This window comes from Chrysemys picta, chromosome 2 (assembly GCF_011386835.1).
Source record: "Chrysemys picta bellii isolate R12L10 chromosome 2, ASM1138683v2, whole genome shotgun sequence".
NCBI lineage: Eukaryota > Metazoa > Chordata > Testudines > Emydidae > Chrysemys > Chrysemys picta.
In genome coordinates, this window is record NC_088792.1 from 80246402 (window position 1) to 80267039 (window position 20638).

The 20638-nt window shown below is 43.1% G+C and overlaps 1 protein-coding gene across 3 annotated transcripts in view; it reads left to right on the forward strand.

Annotated features, from left to right (window-relative positions):
• The first annotated feature begins 2764 nt into the window (after positions 1–2764).
• The window catches only part of SH3BP5 (SH3 domain binding protein 5), a 58490-nt gene continuing 40616 nt past the window's right edge, over positions 2765–20638 (forward strand). The window contains exons 1-3 of one of the 3 annotated variants that reach the window (XM_065583588.1): positions 2765–3404; positions 6434–6496; positions 19187–19315. In XM_065583588.1, coding sequence (XP_065439660.1) covers positions 3243–3404; positions 6434–6496; positions 19187–19315 — 354 coding nt within the window. In that variant the 5' untranslated portion in view covers positions 2765–3242. Of the gene's footprint in view, positions 3405–3532; positions 3769–6433; positions 6497–19186; positions 19316–20638 lie in introns of those variants that run through there. The other 2 variants (XM_065583590.1, XM_005278664.5) reach the window with 2 other exon arrangements.

Here is a 20638-nt window from a genome sequence, read left to right on the forward strand (position 1 = left end):
TGTTTAGGATTCTGTTCCATGGGCAGCTTTGGTAGGGATGACAGGAGCAGAGACCTCACTCAAATGGCCTAAAATCTGTCCATGAGAGGAGAATGAAGCCTAAGCAGTGATTTTTTTTCCCCCTCCATCCTCAACCCTGTAGAAGCCTACCCTTACATATGAAATCAAAGTGATCGGAGCTATGTGAGTTGTGGGTGGGGATGGCAAAGCTGAGGAAGATCCATGTTACATAGCACCAGTTTCCAGAAAACCCATAGGAAAATGGTAGTGGGAATTCTGGGCTTGTCAGCATTAACTCTCTGTTTCTGCTCTGGGCTTTGAGACAGTGGGCCAGCATGGCTTCACAGGGAGCCAGGTTGCCATGGGAATGAGAGAGCTTGATGATTGTCATGAAGGATATCTGACACAGATGTCCTAAAATCTGTGGGGTTTTTATCTGTAGATTTCCTTAATTTGCTTCAGTAGGAGTTATGGGTGCTCAGCCCTTCTTAGGATCAGGCCATAACTGTTTTTCTTTAACGAAATAGTTTAAAAAAAAAAAAAAAAAAGGACACAGCCTTTTGTGGTGCTAAGCTGTCTTAGCAGCTTCAAACAGTCCAGCTATGATTTGTAGCTGTGTTCTCTTTCTGCTTTTATGCAGCACCTCCTGTCCTTCTCATTGTTCTAGGCTGTTGGTGTCACTTCAAAGGTGTATGGCATTTTAAAATAAAAAGTGTTTACACCTGGCCCCTCCTTTTTTTTGTTGTTGTTGTTGCTTTATGTCGTATAAAGAAGGCTCAAACATTATTTGTAATTTGTCTACTTTTTCACCTTACAAATCTCAGGAATATTATTTTTTATCTTTCCTTGATTTGCTGCAAGAGCAGAGAATGGGAGCTGGAGCTTTCTCAGCCCTCAGTTGTAGGAGTGGTGAATCTCTTGCAAAGAAAGTGACTTTTACAAAGGGCCACTCATTTTTTAAAAGACTTTTTTCATAGATTCTAGGACTGGAAGGGACCTCAAGAGGTCATCGAGTCCAGTCCCCTCTTACAGGTTGTAAGACAAATAGGAAACTAAAGAATATTACCTTAAGTTTGGTTAAGGAAATATGTATGCATGTGTAAAAAAGGTCCTTATTAGGAAGCAGAAGGAAGGCCTTGAAAATAATAAGGGCCTGTCTTCACATACAGTGCTATAGGGTCACAGCTGCACTACTGCAGCACTTTACTGAAGATGCTACTATGCTTTTGTTAGTAAATCCACCTCCCAGAGAGGCAGTAGTGACATCAGCGAGAGACGCTCTCCTGTCAACACAGTACTATCTATGGGGGGAAGCTAGGTCAGTATAGCTCCATCACTCAGGAGTGTGGATTTTTCATACCCCTGAGCAATGTAGTTCTATCAATATAGGTCTATTGTGTAGACCTGGCCTAAGTTATAAGGCCAGAAGGAATAGGGTAGGGAGGATGTCTGGCTCAAAGAACTAATGAGATAAGGGGAAGCTTCTAAAAAGATCTCTGATCGATAGGGATGACTGCAGGTGGTTTTAAATTCAGTCCTCCAGAAAAAAGGGGTTAAATCAAGAGCTGATATTTCTAGCCAGAGGGTGGGTGGTCCCCCAGGGAGAACCTCCTTGCTCCTCTAAAGGAGGACTGTTTTTTAAAATCTCTCACAAAAAATGGAAAAGGGCACAACAAACCTTTTTCTGTACCAGATATGATCAGAGATAGGGTTGCCAGGTGCCCAGTTTTCAACCGGAATTCCTAGTCAAAAAGGGACCCTGTCAGCTCCTGTCAGCACAACTGACCGGGCTGCTAAAAGTCTGGTTGGCTATAGTGCCAGCGGCGCAGGCAGGCTCTGTGTGGCTCCCGGGAAGCGGCCATCGTGTCCCTCCGGCTCCTAGGCTCCACGTGCTGCCCCTGCCTGCAGGTGCTGCCCTAAGTGCTGGCTCCACAGCTCCCATTGGCCATGGTTTCCAGCCCATGCGAGCTGCAGGAGCGGTGCCTGCAGCCTGGGGCCATGTGTAGAATCCCCTGGCTCACCCCTCTGCTTAGGAGCTGGAGGGACATGCTGCCCCTTCCCAGGAGCTGCCTGAGATCAGAGCCGCCTGGAGCCCACACCCGCTCCTGCACTCAAACTCCCTCCAGGAGCCTACTCCCATACTCTGAACCCTGCACTCTAGCCCAAAGCCCCCTCCTGCACTCCTCATCCCCAGCCCCATCCTGGTGAAAATGAGCAGGTGGGGGAGGGAGTGAATGGGGGTGGGGCTTTTCAGAAGGGTCAGGACCTCGGGGCAGGGCAACGGTGTTCCCTATTCTGCAGTTAGAAAGTTGGCAACTCTAATCAGAGACCAAGAATCTCCCTTGTTTTTAATCTCCTTGGTGTGGACAGAAGGAAACATGGGTGTGGGAGCTTTGATTTTACTTCTCTTACTATCAAAAACTGAAGGTAAGAGGAACAAGAGCCAGAATTCGTACTGCAGCCTCCCATTGCTGTTCCTGTTCTAAGAAGAGGGATTAACTCTACTATCTTCTCACGAGGGTTGAGGTGCTAATCCTGTAATAAACCTAGGCCTAACGCAGTGCTAAATCAAATATCAAAAAGAGCTCTGCGCTATGTATGCTTTGCTCTTGCTACATTAGCCAGTAGCCTTATTTTTACACACCACCACGGGTTCTAGGACGAGGTTCCTTTTTGCTGACACAATGACGACAATCACTGTTTGTTTGTTTTTGGGTGGAGTTCGCTTATTTTTTTGCTACATGCACCAGATACAAAATGTGTTGGCTCATCTGACTCATGTCAGAAACCTCGTTCGGATTGAATTTTCAAGGCTTCTAAAAGTGCTTTGCAAAAACATTTCAACCCGCGGAACCTCACCAGCAAACGGCTGAAAAAAAAAAAAAGCCCTCTGATGAGCTAGCCACTGCCCTGCACCTGAAGCCCCTAAGCGTTGTTGGCGGTACCGCAGTTGCGTGGCGCTGATTGTGATGTCACAAAGGACCCTTTGCAAGCGAGGCGTTGTGAAACAATTAAGGTCCCGTTTTCACCGGCGTGTCCTAAATTAAAAACCAAAACCAAACAACCCCTGGGCCAAACGAGACGGGCACCACTGGGGCTCAGGAGATTGGCTGTCAGAGTTTTCTACACGGCATCAGCTGCTCTTTAGGCCAGGGGCAGGTGAGAATGAGTCCCTGCTTCTTTTGGCCTGTCTCCTGCTGGGGCTGCTCATCCCCGGTAACACCTGCCAGGGGCTGACTCTTATGGACGCTGGGCAGAGCCCGGCCCGCGTGGCGAGGACAGCGGCCCGATGGGAACCCTGCCTGCCGAGCCAGCAGCGCGGCGCTTTGCAGAGCGGCCCTGCCGCTTGCCCCCCTTCCGCAGCCGCACAAAGGAGAAGCGAGAACGCAGCAGGCGGCTGCCAGGTGCTGTCAAGAGCACGCGGGGCCGGGCTTTTCTGGGGGCGGCGCTTGTCACCGTGGGGGTGGGGAGGCTGCTTTCGCCCGCTGATTTGGCAGCCCGGCCGGGGGGCTGGGCCGAGGCCGGCGGGCGGGGGAGAGGCGGCGCCCGGCTGACAGCGAGCTAGCGGCAGGCAGGGGGCGTGGGGAGGCGGATTTCCTCAACTCGGCCGCCGACACCTCCCCGGGGCCCCTTTCCCCGCGCGGCCGCGGGCAGCTGCAGAGGCAGGTCCGAGCTTGGGAGCCCGGCCCCATGGAGCCCGCGGGCCGGAGGAGCCGGCCCGAGGAGGGGGATTTCCCCGAGGAGGAGGAGGTGGACCCCAGGATCCAGGTGAGGCAGGAGAGCGAGCCCCGGGGATGCTGCGGAGCGGCGGCACCCGGGAAGCCGGTCCCGGGGGCTGGCTCAGCCCCAAGCCCGCACGCGTTGGGCGGACAATGCCTAGTCTCTGCGCCCGGAGCCATGGGCCTCATCACTGGGGTGGGACGGTCCTGCACGGAGCTGCGATCGCAGAGCGGAGGAGGGGAATGCTGGTTTGGGGGGGGTGTCACTGCGTTTGCTCCCCATCCCTGCACAGGTCTCCCATAGAGCTCCTCCGTGTTACCCTCTTGCTACTCCGCCCCCCACCCGATGGGGCGTGCAGCCGCTGTGCATCTGCCCGCTGAGCTCATTAGGTTTCTACTGGGGTATTTCTGCGGATGGGTGGAGAGGCTGCTGGAGCACCGGGTGCCTGCCTGCTCCCCTTCGGGAGAGGGGGTTTAAAAGACCCCCTTTTGAGCAGCCCAGTGTGTGCGCTGGAGACACGCCAGCCCCCCCCCCCCCCCCGATAGGCAGCATCACTGCGGGGGGGTCTTTTCTGAACCTTCCAGGACTTAAAGCAACCTGGCCCCTTTCCAAACCCAAGGGGAAACCTCCTGTGATATTATGCACAGGCTGCAAGAATACCTGAAGAGTGGTTTCTGCGGTGCGTGTGTCTGCACACAGACAAGACAATGCAACTGTGATTTTCTTCGGTACCATTCGTACAGGGCGTCTTTCAAAACGCTGTACAATAGTTACAAGACCAGAGCTGAATCATTTGTGGCTTGGCCCTTAAGTAAGATTGGGCTTGGGGGTGGGGAACAAAACATGTTTGAAGCTGAGACCTGAAATAAGGTTGTTGGAGGGGGTCATGGTCTCTCTTAGCTTGGTGCCTGCAGCTGAGCAAGGGCATTTGTGAAGTTGTATTAGTATGATTTAAGCTGTTCATGCTGGTTGTTTAAGATTATTATATTTTCCATTAAAATGTTCTGTGCCATGACTCTCTTCCCTTTTTTTAAATTAAAATTCTGACCTTGATTTTTTTTTATCACAACAAAAAAATGCAAAACCTTTTTTGTAAACCTATAGGGAGAGGATAAAACTCTTAATAATAATAATAATAATAATAATAATGGTGGGATTTTAATTAAAAAGGAAAACACAGGCTTGAAATACAAAATGTTACTTTCTTTTTACCTGTGATTTTTTTAAATGCTCTTGAATCTTTTTTTGAACAAAGTTCCCCATCTTTCTCCCCTCCCCTCAAATTCATGCCCTGATCTATTGCTTGGTGGAAAGAGCAGTATGGCCCTAATCCTGCAAAGACCAACACCCAGGCTTAATTTTATGCCCTGAGTACTCCCTTAGTGGATTACTGGCTGTGTGTAAAGTTAAGCACATGTAGAAGTCTTTGCTGGATCGGGCCTATACCTGTCATTACTCTTGTCTTCTGTATCTCTTTGCCAGATCTGTACAGATTTGTAGCAACATTTTCAGATGTGGGTGCCTAAAGATAAGTCTGATCTTGCAAACACTTCAGCAATGTTTAAGTGGCCTGATTTTTCAGAGACTGAGGCGCACTATCTCCCAATGACTGAAATTTTGTCTTTGGGGTTTTTTTTACGTGGAATATGACTCTATTTATCTAATCAACACTGGGAGTTTGATTGCGTGCTATTCATGAAATTGTGGTGGGGGTTGTTTTTGTTTTTTTTTTGGTCATCTGGATAAATAAATGTCTGTTGCTTTAACATTTGTAGGGCAAAACCTTCTTACCTAGATAACGAAGCAGTAATTTGAAATGTGTATTAAAACCTGCTATTAGAAAAAATAAAAACAATTGTCTTTAAAGTCCGAAATCAAATCTGACTTCTGTGGGTAATAAAGCTATATTGTTAGAACTAACATCTTTTCACTGTGACCAGATTAATTAATGTAATTTGGTGGACAGTCACTCAATAGTTGATCAATTCGTGGTGTGGATCCTTTAGTACAATTCAACATTGAGGGCCAAATTCTGATACTTCTGTTGCAGAAAGAGGGTATTGGTGTAACTGCTTCTAATGTATTGTGAAATGAGTCCCTTTTTATACTTGCTGTCTTTGCATGTGCCTGTTTCTGTTACAGTATTGACACTATGTTCTAATCCTTGTCTTTGTGCCTTTGTCTGTGTATATAACTCCTTCCCTACCACTGTGAAGACAAATGGCCTTGTTTTAAATACTGTCTTACTGAGAACTAGCTGACATTAGTCACATTCTTTTAAGATACAGATTGTATTCTTATTTAGTATTAATAAAAATGACATAACCGAAAGCAAGAACTGTACTTCATTAAAACTAGAATATAAGTGAAGTTTCTCAGCTTGTTTTTCTTTTTCCTGAGTAGCTGAATGCTGCAACTAGGTGGTAAACTCACAGACTTCCTAAGGCCAAGAAGGGACCATCCTGATAATCTAGTCTGACCTGAGGCACATTGCAGACCACAGAATCTCACCCACCCACTCCTATAATAGATCCATAACCTCTGGCTGAGTTCCTCCAAATGTCTCAAATCTCTGTTTTCATTTCACATTCCAGCCAGAGCCCTAATGTGCTTTCTTTGGGGGATGCCAGATGACATTTAATAGAACCTTTCCTTCTCCATCATGTTGGTGTCTGATTACTCAGTGCATGCCTGTGTTTTTGCTCTTTTCTAGGGGGAACTGGAAAAGTTAAATCAATCCACGGATGACATCAATCGAAGAGAAACTGAACTTGAGGTACAGAGCTGCTTCTCATACTGTCCTTTTGTGTAAACAGGCTTCTGTGAGAAACATCTTTATTTTAATGGGATTGTCCAATTCTCTGTGATAATTTGACACCAGGGACCTGATGAATGACTCGGAAACAGTAGATATCTGGGTTTGAGCTGAAGTGGGTCAATTGTAAAGAGATGCTGTGAGATTAAAAAACACATTTAAAAAGAGAATTTCTTAGTTTAGATGATTGAAATTATTTTTAAACCATGTTCAATTTCACTGTTTTCTAGAGTTTACTTTTTGTTTTTCATTAATCTTAGTCAGTGAAAATACACCCACTAGCTAGCCCTTCATAATGAAAGTCTCTCCATTTTTTTTTTCACTAGTCAATTTCACTTATATCTTCACTTTCTGGCTGTCAAGTGGGAGAAAGTTTCTATGTTTGGGTGGCAAATATTGCAAAGAAAGGTGTTAAATCCAAATAAAATGTCTTAATGGATTTTTAAATCCCTGTACTAGGTTCTGTACAACTTTTAAAAACTAGAACTTAATTTTTGTACCTAAACTACCTGCCACTTTCCTTTATTAGCCACCGATGAAAATGAAAGCCTGCAATAGCATAAGATGGCTGTGCAGATGGAAGAAAATCAACATAAAATAAGTGATGCAAAAGGATCACTTAATTATATTTCACTATATTATGTAAATCTGTTTAATTCTGGATGTTACGTTTCACTTTAATTTTGTAAATGATTATTACATTTTAAAAATACAACTATAAGCACCTATCCTGTAAATTAAAAATTGTAACATTTAAAAAAAAGGGACTGCCCCAGAATTGTCTCTTTTAGCCCTTAAAAGGTGAGGGCTGAGACAAATATATTTTGGGGTATATCTTTTGCTTTCTGTTGTGACTTCTAAATTTATGGGATAGGTGTCCAGAGCACTGTATGGGTACCTCTAGTTGTATGTCATTATTATTTGAATTTTAAAATACAAGATTACAGTGAAATGTACATTCAATGTTGAGTAGACTTGCAAAGTTCTGTAGTAAATAAGTGGTCCTTTCACATCAAACACTTATGCTTTTTTCCTCTGTCTGTACAACTATCTTACACTTTTCAGGCTTTCATTTTCTGTCTGTGGCTAATAAGTCTGTAAATCATGAAGAATGTATTGGTGAATATAATTATCAGTGGTACAGAGAGCTACCTATAGGACATGCAGAATTAATAATTCTGCAGTTGAAATATACTTTTAAGTAGCTCTGCAGCTTGATTTTAAATTTCCCAAGTAAGCTTTTAATCCAATATATAATAGTCAGTTCATCTCAACAGCCACCAATTAAATGGTCTTGAGTAGTACTGGCTGTTAGCAAATTTTTGCAATCTCCTTATTTCATGCTGAGGTACTGAAATTGAATGACATCACTATGAATGGTGGTTTGAATTTCATTAGACCTGTGGTAACCTGTGTCGACAGCATATTATACCAGAGGTGGAATAGTAGTATTGAACCACAACCTGTAAACGCTTATACATGTGCTTATACACTACTCACCTGGCTAAGTTATTCATGTGCTTAAGTGTATTCACAACCTACTAGAAACTTGTTGCTACTGTACTTAGTCTGGTTGAACTATGCTTGTAGCAAACTTGCTGAACTCTAAAGCTTAAATTCTGATCTACTGGCACCATTGGAATTAAATAAGAGATACATTTTGACAAAAGGGTTAACACAATTTCTACCCCTTCCCCTTATTTATTATAAGAAATAGTCAATTTTAAACATTAAAGGAAACAATTGTCATAGGCTTCCTGCCTCTGCCTTTAGTAGACACTCGCTAGGGTATTTTTGTAATGCTTACTGCAAGCAGCATTTGACGGAATTCTTATTGACATTGTGTCTCTGTGAAAGTTTCTCCTTATTACATAAACTGGCCTCAATGTAAGATTAGGCAATCAAATAATCTTTGATCCCAGAATTTTCATTTTTCTTGATCTGTTTAAACTTGTGACAGTTGACTGTCACAAGCAAGTAATTGCTAACATTTTATGTGCACGATGACAAAATTGGTCAATGTAAGATATATTATTTAGAACTCCTAAAAAATTATACTTGGAAAACCCTAATATTCACACTAAATAACAGGAGAAAAAAAATCTACAGAGGTGCCTCGTAGGCATAAATTTGTTAATCTCTAAGGTGCCACAAGTACTCCTGTTCTCTCTGGGGAAGAGATGATTTCAGTCCTAAATTTGAGAGTGTCATTCTACTTCAAGGATCCTTCAAAAGAGGGTGAAAACCTGAGAACATTATGTTCAACTGAACGGCATTTGGAGCTTTTGTTTGTTACCTGAGTGAGAGAAGACACCCATTCAAAACGTATCTGTTGCTGCCTCTTCCTAGTTTGGGACAGCAGTTTCTGCTGCTGTTGTAGAAATGACCTGGTTAAATATTTAGATGACAAGAGAAAGATGACAGAATGTTTCAGCTTAAACAGACAGTGGAATTATATTTATCCTAGTTCTCCTTTCACTTTTCAAATTTGCCAGCTACTACCCTAACAACTTCAGTGGAAGTGAACATAGACCTGTATCTCCATTTAAAACAATGGGTCTCAGCACAAATGCAGGAGTCTGTGCAAGCAGATCTCACTACAGGTTTGGAGCCTTAGTTTGTTCTCCTTACTAGCTGGAGTCTTGCATGTTTCCTCCAGGATTCAACCCTTGCAGCTGTGACCTTTCCCAGACTATCAGCCAAAAGAAGGAGCATACTTAAATATACTTGCAGTTTCCGAAGGGGCAACAGGTTTATCCACAGCTACTGCTGTACTTGGGAATGCTTGCCCTTTCCTGAGCTGTTTTTGGGGGATGGGGGGGGTGGAGACACAAAGAAACTCGCTCTTGTCACTAACCTGCCCTTATTACATTGAGTGTTGATTTATGAATATTGCTCCCAGGTCACTGAAACATCCGCATGGTCCTGATGCTCTGACTGATAAGATCTGCACCGTTCTGTATCTTGTAAAATCAGCTCTTGTGGAAATAGTGGTTTTGACCTAAAATGTGCAACAGTGTACGACTTCATATACACAGAAAAGATTGAGCCCTAATCATCTAAAGCAAACCTCAGGAAGAAGGGAATTTCACACTGAAATATTAACTGACTAGATGCTCACTTGACATTCTTTATGACCATTTTATTTTATGTATTTACTTTCATATCAGTTTCCTTTGGTATATTTAAATCCTGATCCTGTAAATGGGCCTATGTAGGTGGGCCCATATGCCCATGCAGAGTTGCACTGACGTTGGTGGGACTCTACAAGTTTAAGGGATCGCCTTCAGAGAACAGTCTGCAAGATGAGTACCCAAGTGAAATGTGTGGGGAGACTGGATCTTTATTTGAGGCACATAATTTTGGACTGTAGATTACCCCACCAGCAATGACTGGACTAACAAGAACTACTTAACTTACATCAAGGAAGTGAGTCTTGTAAGTCGCATAATTCTCAGTGTTAAGTATTCCAAAAATAATCAGGAAAAAACAATTTGCTAGAACATGCCTTCTTTAAAGGACTACAGAAAAATGTGGTGGCATGTGTTGTGTGGCTTGATTCACTATTGATGTGCAGGACGGATGGCTTTCTGGGTGACTCAGTGGTTGGAGTCTTATGAATTCTGGGTTCTATAACTGGCTCTGACACAGACTTTCTGTGTGACTTTGAGCAAATCACTTAAGGCCTGATTATCTTCCCCTCCCCCCAAGTGTGGCAAACACATCCAGTTCTCATGGACCGTAAAGGAGGTTATGGATGCTGGCTACCTCTGAAAATCAGGCATTAATCTCTGTGCCTCTGGTCCTCATCTATAAAATGGCAATAATACTGCTCTTCTACCTCCTAACACTCTACAGGAGTGTTATGGGGTAAATTCACTGATGTTTGTAAGGTGGTGAGAAACGATGCTGATGGGAGGGACAGACCCACAAGTACGCAGCTGCTTGATGTAGAGACAGCACTGTTAATTCCAGAGAGCCAGTAAGAGGAACAGCCTATTATTTTAGCAGCTGAGCCCCACTTCAGTTCTTATCCAATAAAGTAATTCCATAACAAACAAAGCAAGCTTGTGATAGGATTTAGAAGGGTGTGGGTGTAAATGCTATGAAGTCATTTTCAGTGGCGTTATCAGTTCTGTGAGGTGGTGAATAAGTATACCGTTTGCCCTCTCAACCACCCCCATTTAAACCCTGGGGAAATACCTTGACCAGATGATGCCTACTGATAAAGTGCATTCAGGATTTTTTTTTTTTTTTTTTTTAGCCTTATAAAGGGCACCAGGCTGCTGATATTTACATGCTGGATTAATTAATGTTCCGCCTATTAATGAATCTGTGATTAGGCTTGTTTTAAAATCTATACCTCTGCTCTCACACAGTGGACTGCTGAACGTTACTGATGCAGCAAAGGATTATGGGGATCCTCAAAGCGATTTAACACTTGGCTTCTCTAATATTCTTGTTAATATCTGAAACATCCGTGAAGAGGTGAGGGAGCCTGCTGTAAAAATCTAAGTGGCAATAGGAAAATAAATCAGACAAAGACAAGTTAGAGCGCTACCTTATTACTTTGGGGGCTTTCTTCCTGGGCCTTAGAAATGCTGTGTCCTCCTGTCCCCAAAATCAGAATCCTAAACTATTTTAATGAATGTGTTTAAGCCATAGTATGAAACACATTCACTACATAAAAGGATGTCCTTGATAAACTCTGAAAAGTACGATGCAGGTATAAAAGACTCAGCTGACCCACAGGCGGCACTACATCAGCACTATGACATAAATATAACAAACCACCACTGGATCCCAACAATCCGAATCGTGTCTTGCATTTGTAGCACTATCTCTTGCACTGCTGTAGTTAAAGCCTTGCCAGCTTTTCTTAAATTCTTTGGTGGGGATTAATACTCCATGAAAATATGGGATTAATAGTGCTGCATTCAGCCATGCATGCCACAAGCAGGCACTGTGCAGGCTTTTCTACCCAAGCTTGCCAATGTCCTCTAATCCTTCCTGACCTGCAAGACCCCTTGCTATCTTTAGCCCTGGGCTTCTCTTACAGAGACTGCCAATCATCTGGAATTGTAGGTTGCCTTTGTGCTGGTCACAGTTAGAGAGCTAGGATGCATGTCATCAAAATCGCTTTCACTTGTGCACACTGTCAGCATTTGAACTCCTCTGCAAAGATGAAAGGCTAATGCACTAAACTCTGTACCTTGGAGGAAAAATCTTTTGTCAACAATTTTATTATAAAATTCTTTCTCCTCATTTGTAAACTTGTTTTTGGGGTGAGGGTTTCGATTCTTCAGGTGGGAACTTGCTGTACAAGATTTTAGGCTAGGATCACTGCAGCCCCTCCAAATTTTAGAAAAATTGCTCATCAGCGGTGGCTGGTTTGATTAATGCGCAGAGCATGTATGTGCCTGCTGTAAGAGCTCATATCTTCAGAGACAGTATCATTTTTGTCAGTGCCTATATGCAGCATTTTCACAAGAACCTAGAAAATGGCCCAGTTGAGAGCGCAGTGTCTGTGACTTGTGTCCCCTGTTTGCTAGCTCTTTGGGGCGTGATGAGAGAGCTGCCGAATAGGATTTGTGAAAAGTTCACCTGTTCAAAAGTATGGAGTAGATGGAAATGGGGAGGGGTGTGTGCCTGTGTGCATGCACATGTACTCACAATCCAAAACATGGCTGGTATCATCGGTCAAACCTCTGGCCTTCCAACTTCAGCCCCCTCAAGCTCTTTCTGATAATCCATTTGTTTGCTGTGGAAATGGGCAATAGGCATCTGTACATGGATTTTTCTTTTCCTTCCATTTCTGACTGTACAAGAGTGATTTCTTTCTGATTACCCCTTCTGGAAAGAACCATTGCCCAAGAGAAGCAGATGGTTTTTCAGCCTGACACCCCTCCTCCACCTCCCGAAGCAGAAGTGTGCTGCTGGCACAGGGAGTTAATAAAAAAAGAGTGCTTAGAAAGACCACCCAATTTCTCCTTTTTTATAAAACTAAACTTCAGCTTGGCAGTGGGCCCTGCCTGCAACTGTTCGTGGGGCTGGAGGGTACAGGGGATACCCCAAATCTCTATTTTTCAGCTGGCAAAGGAATAGATCACTGGGTGAGTCAGGTGACATCTTACTCTCATTAAAAAAAAATTAAGTATTAAGGGTTGGTTGTTTTTCTTTTGAAAGGCTGACAGTTGTATACTCTCCACATGATCTAGTAAAATACAAACCAGACAGTGAGGACCTTGATAAACAATTTGATAATGCTTTGAGTTTTCAAGGGCCAGATTTTCAGTGTTAGGAGTGCACGAATGTTTGTGTGTCTAATGTAGATGTGCAAATACCAGGCGGGCATGCAAATTGGGTACACCTGGAATTTGTGGGCATAAGTTAGATATTTGTATGTCCCTAACTTTGAAGGGACGATCTTAAATATCATAGCAGCATTAGATATCTATAGCATGGGAAAACCGAATGACTGTTTCCTCTGGCCCTTGGAAACTTACACTACTGTAAAGTAACCCTAACCCTGAATGTATCTTGCCGTCACTAATACATTCCTTCCTACTGAATAATGGGTTGTCAAGAGGATACTAGTTTCTGCATACTGCGTTGTGAAGAGGATACTGTAGCCCCAGCATTTGAAGTCCAGATGAACTGAGCAATGAATAAGTGAGCTGAGCCCCCTAATCTCCCTCAACTGCAAAGCTGTAGCAAATCACATTCCACAGAGCTCTGGATTTTAAACTGCTTTTAAATGCTGCATTTGAAAATACACCCCGCCTGAAGGGCGGGAACCGAGGTTTGCCTGCCTTCCAGAATCTAACTCCAAACCTCACTTGTTGACATATGCATCAGAAAGGAACAAAAACATATTTGATCCTCTTAACAGCTGCTATGTAAGTGCAAAATAGTATTTTATTTTTTGGCGGGGGGGCGGTCAAGTGGGGAGCCTTCTGTCTGAACAGTCTATTGTCAGATATGGTCCTCTATTGTAGTTCAATAGCAGACCACTACTCAAAAGAAACAGTTATTGGAACAGTCTGCTTTTCAAAAAGGACTGTTCCAACAGCAGCATGTGTTGGGTAGAAGACTGGCATGCTCCCCAAAGCTACACTTCTAGAATCTCCCTGTTGGCAAGGGGTAGAGGAGAGGGAGCTAAGGAATTCTTAGTGGGGAATTGTTAGGACAATAAATATTCCCTTTGTGTTGAAGAGTAAACTCCAGTTGTCCCCATTTGATACATATTGGTGCTGCACTTGCCAGTTTTAGTTCCATGTGGCTCTCAACCTTTCCAGACAACTGTACCCGGCTTTCAGGAGTCAAATTTGTCTTGTGTACCCCCAAGTTTCACCTCACTTAAAAACTACTTTTTAAAAAATCAGACATAAAAATACAAGTGTCACAGCCACTGTTACTGAAAAATTGCTTCCTTTCTCATGTTTACCATATAATTATAAAATAAATCAATTGAAATACAAATACTGTGCTTACGTTTCAGTGTATAGCGAAGTATAAACAAGTAATTATCTGAAATTCTAGCTATTAAGTGCTCCCAGTGTGAAGAGCTAGGTTTTGACCCTTTCCTTCTCCTCTCTCCACCATAAGGCATACAGAAGTGAAACACCTTGACTTCCGTTGAAACTTAAGGAAAAACTTCTTACAGTCGCAATTGAACAAGGGGGAGAAAGAATGAAATGTTAGACACAGTTACTTAAAAATCACCCTCTTATCTGAAACATTGTTATCCTACTGTCCTTACAAGGAGCTTTGAAGGATAGTAGGATAACATTTGGCAGGCTCTATTGCCAAAAGAGACTGGAGGAAAAATTCTGCTTTGCTCCGCTTGTTTACTTTGGCATTTGAGCAAACTCTGTACAGTTAGCTTTACTGCTCTCCATTCTGTGTAGTTTGCCCTGTTTTATGTGCAGGGCATAGCGTAGCAACAGGAGAGGGGGAAAACATATAATTGTAAAACCACAAAAAATTGGCAGGGTGACTCATGAGCAGGGATAGTACCTGAAACTGCAGAGAAACGACTTTGAATGCTACTTCTAATCAGATTGAAAGTTGATGATGAAATATTTTAATTATTTTTACAAGGAACCGAAAGACCGAATATAGATGGGGAGAAAGAACTTAATCTCTGTGGGTTTCGTCTGAGCAGCCTTGCAGCACTCTCACTCCCGTGACTGCTTTGCCGTGTGCCCCATGCTGCACCGTTAGTTTTTTCACTTCCTTTCCCCAGCAAACACAGGTTAGGGCATTAGATCGAGGCAGAAGAGGTATCTTGCAGTTAAACAAGGTAAATGCAAAACATGTACACCTACAGGACTGTGGTGGCAGCTGGTCATGGAGAGCAAGGCAATAGATAATTTGGAGGTGCAGGTGAAGAAGAGTCCTCCCAGTGCACGTGATAGGCCTGTCTGGTATATCTATCTCAGGTATTTATATGGCCCCTCTGACTATAGTATCTGAGCTCCTCAGAATCTTTACTGTATTTATCCTCACAACACCCCTGTGAGAGGTGGGAGTGCTATAATCCCCATTGGAAAGACAGGGAACTGAGGCAGAGAAGACCTAAGTGATTTGCCCACGGTCACATGGGAACTCTGTGGTAGAGCAGAGACTTGAGCCTGGGTGTCTCAGGTCCCAGGCTAATGCCCCAACTGCTGGATCATCTTTCCTTTGCAATGGATCTGAGTGCTTGGAATGCCCGTCCGTTCACATAAGTTCTCCGGATGTTGAGCAAACACTCCAGGTGTCATGGCACTTCTGAGCAAGCCTGGTCAGTGCTTCTGCCCACTCCAGCTCAGTTCAAACTGTGGCAGAGCTGGTGTCAGTGGGCAGTGCAGCTGTTGCAGCTGCACTAGTTCAGTTGGTCCGTCAGCACAGTTGGATGGTACTCCTCTATGCCCTTCACTGGCAGGTCAGACAGAAGGTGATGGAGCCTGTGCTGTCATTGTATGTCCCTGCTCTGGGGAGCTGTGCCTGGGACTTTGGGCAGGTGGTACAGCAGCTGTTGGTGGGAGTGGAATCAGTTTAGGTTAACTGTCTGGCTAGTGTGGACGCACTGAACTGCAGGGACAAACAGTGCTACAGTTGCTTAGCTGAAATATTTAATGTGGAAGTGCCTTTCGTGTTGACGGGGCTAATGAAAAGTGAAAGTAGTGTGTGGGAATGAAATGGAGGGGTGGTAACCTCTCTGGGAGCTACTGGTGCTTTGGGTTTTCCAACCACCACTAATGTTGTGTTAGATCACACCACAGGCCCAACTTGAGAAAATGATTAGAAACCTTTGCTAATGAGCAAGGCACATAAAAGACGAGAGTCTGCTGATCATTTTTTATCATTCAGAAGAAAGTTGAACATGCAGAATTAGGATCTTCTGTTTCTGATAAATAGAAACTTGAGGACATATTCTGGTTTAAAATGGGCTGTCTGATTAAACCATAGGGTTTATAAACAATTATCACTTAACATAGATATCACCAACTTTCTTTTATTCATCAGAATTTCATTTGGGGTCCTCATTGTAGGTGTCGTTTAAAAAAAAAATAAAATAAAATAGGAAAAAAAAAAAGACCCCAATCCTCAGAACACTTGAACATGTGTGTAATTTTACCCATTGGCTTGAATGGGACTATTCACAGGGGTTAAGCTAAGCATGTGCTTAAGTGTTTGCAAGATGTATGCTTAAGGTGCCAATTAGAGAGGCTCTTGTTACAGCACAGTAATTAGGAGGTGCTTCATTGGATAAAGATCTGTGGCTTCTCACCAGATTTGCTCTTGGTTTGACAGTTCCATGCTGTTTTTATTCCATGTGGAGATAGTCACATTCCCTTCCCTAAGGGATGAGAGTACATATAATTAAACATGAATAAAACTGGGGAAGGTTTCAATGCACAAATTAGTCATTATAAGGAGTTTTTGTTGACAGTTTTCTTCCTTCCAAGAGTGTTTTTATGGAGCTAAGAATGAGGCTGCTTGAACTAGATGCTGTGAGGGTCTCTTCATATGCATTAAGGACTTCTCACATTTTAACACACAACCCTCCTCGCCGCCATCTGAAAATCTGGGGAAAGTGAAAATAAACCCAGCTAACGATGTCACTTAGAAATGAGTTTTTAATGGTAGGTTTCCCAGCAGGGCAAGAACATTCTCTCCCCCACCCCCTCTAAATATGCTTTGCTATTTTAAAAGTAATTTTCGTGCAATGAATTCATCATATTTGCTAAAGCAATTTAATTTCACCTATTTGTGAAGCTCACATTTTGAGTAGTGAATCATATAAAATCCATTAGTCTAATTAGAAATGCTGTAATTTGTTTAACTCTTCTGATTCAGAAGCTTGCTTATTTCATACATGTATTGTCTGGCCTTTATCTCATGATGCAGTTTGATACTAACTCTTTTTCTCCAAGAAAAGAGACTTAAGCTAGATCAGAGTTATAAAATAGAACAGAACTGTTAAAATACTAAATTAACGTTGGCTGTTGCCACATTAGACATATAAATATTATTTTAAAGTGGAGCAGAATACTTTAAGATGCCAAAACTATTAACCTGGGGACAAAAAATTATGCTATTGATCCTGTTAGGATTTTAGATAATACTGAAAATCAACCATAATTGGGCTACTAAAAATACATGTTAATAGTTTGTTTTGAATCTTTCCCTTCTGCCTTGATGAATGCCAAGTGTTAGGTTGCAATCTTTTTTTTTTTAATCTTGGCAATGAATATATAACTTTGTATTCTAGAAATCTCAGGAAAAAAGGAAACCGGATCTGAATTAGACAGAGCTCCAAACCAGCTGCTCTCAGTTAATCAAAATGTCACTCCAGCAGTGTGCCTAAATCCTTCTTTCTAATTAGAATTGGAAGGTTTGTCATGAGCTCACATGGTCCTTGCTCTTGGTCCCTTTAAATATAGAGCCAGATTCTAATCTCAATTACATCTGTCAGTCTGGAATAACTCAGAGTTATGCTGGGTGCTGAAATCAGAATCGGATCCATTCTGTTTTAAAAAAAATAAAATAAAAGTGGAACAGAAGGAGGATTCTAATCACCTTATCTAATTATAAAGAGGGCTAAATCAGTTTGGGAATGACAGGAGAAGTTCTGGCTTTCTTAAATATAAAAGAATAACAGTCAGGGCCGGCTCCAGGCACCAGGCAACCAAGCACATGCTTGGGGTGGCACCTGGTAAGGGGTGGCCAATCTTGGGGTGGCGGGGGGGCAGCGCCACGGGGGGGGCGCTCTGGCGGTGCAGCGCTCGGCTCGGGGGCAGCGCGGGGTGCGGCGCTCGGGGGGGGGGTGTTTGCGGTGCTCGGCGGGGCGGCGCTTTTTTTTGCTGCTTGGGGCAGCAAAAAAGTTAGAGCCGGCCCTGATAACAGTCAAATGGGAAGCAACCATCTTCACTAACTGATGCAACTAGAACTGAAAAGATTGGCTGGCTTTCATGGCAGAAAACTGAATTGAAAGCTCTACAGAGATGTTGCCAGGAGGGCGTTTTTTAAATCAACGTTGTTGTTTTTTTGTCTGAAAATTAGCATACAGACTCTTTAAAAGTTTCCTGGTGCTTTCTCCTGGAGCAAGCAGGTCCTTTGAATCCTAGTTCCCGTTGTAAAATGGTGCCCCTTCTGCAAAATACCATAAAGAGCCTTCAGTTCCTGCTGCAGTTAATGACAGTTGAGAGATCTCAACACAACATGGGATTGGGCCTTGAGATGGCAGGACCCACTGTGACCCAGGTCCAGCTTACAGAGCAGAAATGCTCAAAGAAGTGACCAGAAATCTGAAAACTGCCTTGAAAGTCTCTTGAAATTCCTTAGTAAACATGTAGCTGTCTGTTATGATAACTATTCCCAAGAGATGTCCATATTCTTTCCAGAGGACACTTAAAAGGACAAGTCCAAATCTCTTTGATATAGTGCAGGGACGTGAATTGTTCTCTAGTATTAGAACAGTGATACTCAGACCTCAGTGGTTCAGGAGCCAAATTAGTGATCATCATTACCCCAAAGAGCCACAGTAGTGAGACTTAGTTTCGTTTACTTACTTACATGTGTGTATATATAATTATTCTCATAGCAAAACCAACCAAGTATTAATATTTTATCAACTACAGTTGGTTAATAACCTAGTAAAAGCATCCTGATTGGTTAATAATTAAATCACGCAGTATTTTAATATCGTATGCTGCAGAGAGCTGCAGGAGCACATTAAAGAGACACTTGCCGCTTGCGAGCTCAGTCTGAGTGTCGTCGTATTAGAAAATCACACAACAGGCCACGTGTATCTTTGTCCTTTATCTCCCTCTGAGCTTGGTGCACTGCTGCTCTTCCTCTCCCGTCCTTGGCATTTCCCTTTCTGGCTTATGCTGTCCTGACGCTTTTATATATGCTGCTTTCTGAAGAGATGTTCTGACATCCAGAATGGAAATATTCGCTCTTAGGTGCATTCCAGGGTACTGGATATTATTATGATGGAACAGTTCTAGCTTAATACTAATGACAGCCACTATCCTAACATTCTTGGCTGCTCTTTGACTCCTAATCAAGATCCCCACACTAGGAACAACCGACGAAGAGAAGTAAAATTACACAAACACTCTAATTTTTCTTCTATCTTTTCTTCCCCTCTTGTAGGATGCACGCCAAAAATTCCGCTCTGTGCTGGTGGAAGCTACAGTGAAACTAGATGAACTAGTAAAGAAGATTGGAAAAGCTGTGGAAGACTCTAAACCTTACTGGGAGGCCCGGAGGGTAGCCAGACAGGTGAGAACTCTCTTCTAAGCTTATGCTGGTAATTGGATCACAGTACGACACACACTGGAAAGTACACACTGGATGCATCACATGGTACTATTTATAGCACCCTAAGTGTAGGCATTTGGCTGATGCTTTGATAGATGTCTGGGGTTGCATGCTTACCATATGAATTGGTGGCAAAATCTGTTCCCACCCCACACAACAACTGTGTGCGCACTCTAGTCCAAAAACAACCATATAAACATATACTATCAATAGTAAAAGGCTTGTTTTATTCTCTAGCACTAATGATGGCCTTTCAGACAGTAAAAGACTTACTCAGGTTCCTTCCTCTCAGCAGTTAATTGCTCTAAAACTAGTTATAGATCTTGAATTCCTGTCTCTTGAGTCTCTCTCTCAAAGCTTAATGCTAAGTACTAAAATTGAAGGGTATTGGAATTTGTTCAACCCCACTCCTCCTCCTCCCCCACAACCAAGAGAATTCTGCTCTGATTTTTCCTGGTAAGTATAAACACAATATTCTCTGAAATGGGTGAATATTCAGGGATGTCTGAACTCTCCTCTCTGACATGAATTATGGCACTTATGTAACCGTTTTGGGCAATATCACCCAAACTTGGATGTTTAAAGTTAGGCACTTAAATCTGTTAACTTCCTTACTGGGGCTTGGAAAATCCCAGTTGCCCGGGGCAGGTGAGTGGGCTGAGTTGGGCTGGGGAGCAGAGTGGCTGGAGCTGCTGGCTGTAAAGGGAGTGAGAGCTCCTGGAAGCACAGAGGTAACTTCTCTTTCTCAAGATAGGAAGTGCATGTGCAATATTTGTGCAATACATATATTTTTATATCCAGCATGTTTTTATAGTTCTACAAAAATGACTTAGTAAAAACCAAACTTAAAACTTTGTAAGTTACTCCCTTACAAGTCAATGGTAGATGTGGGTGCTTTGTACTACTGAAAATTGGACCACTTTGTTAGGTACATAACTTCAGGCACCAGGTTACAAAAATGTCCATTGTGACGGGAACTTGGCAGCTACTGCTGAGTCCCTGCAAATGACAATTTATCTCTACTTCATTGGTTCCCAAACTTTTTACTAAGGTGACCCACCCCCTGGGTTTTGTCTCTTTTTGTGATCTGTCGTTATATGCATGCACCCTCTGCCCTGGCACCGCAACCCTAATCCTGGCCCAATGCAGAGGGGAGGCATGATGGTGGTGCAGGGGTTTGGAGAGTAAGCTCACTCTGTGGCAGCAGCACCTGTCCTGCAGGGTGGCCTAGCTGCCAGCTCCAGGCATTGCGATCCCATGTACGAGGTTGTGGTGTCTGTAGTG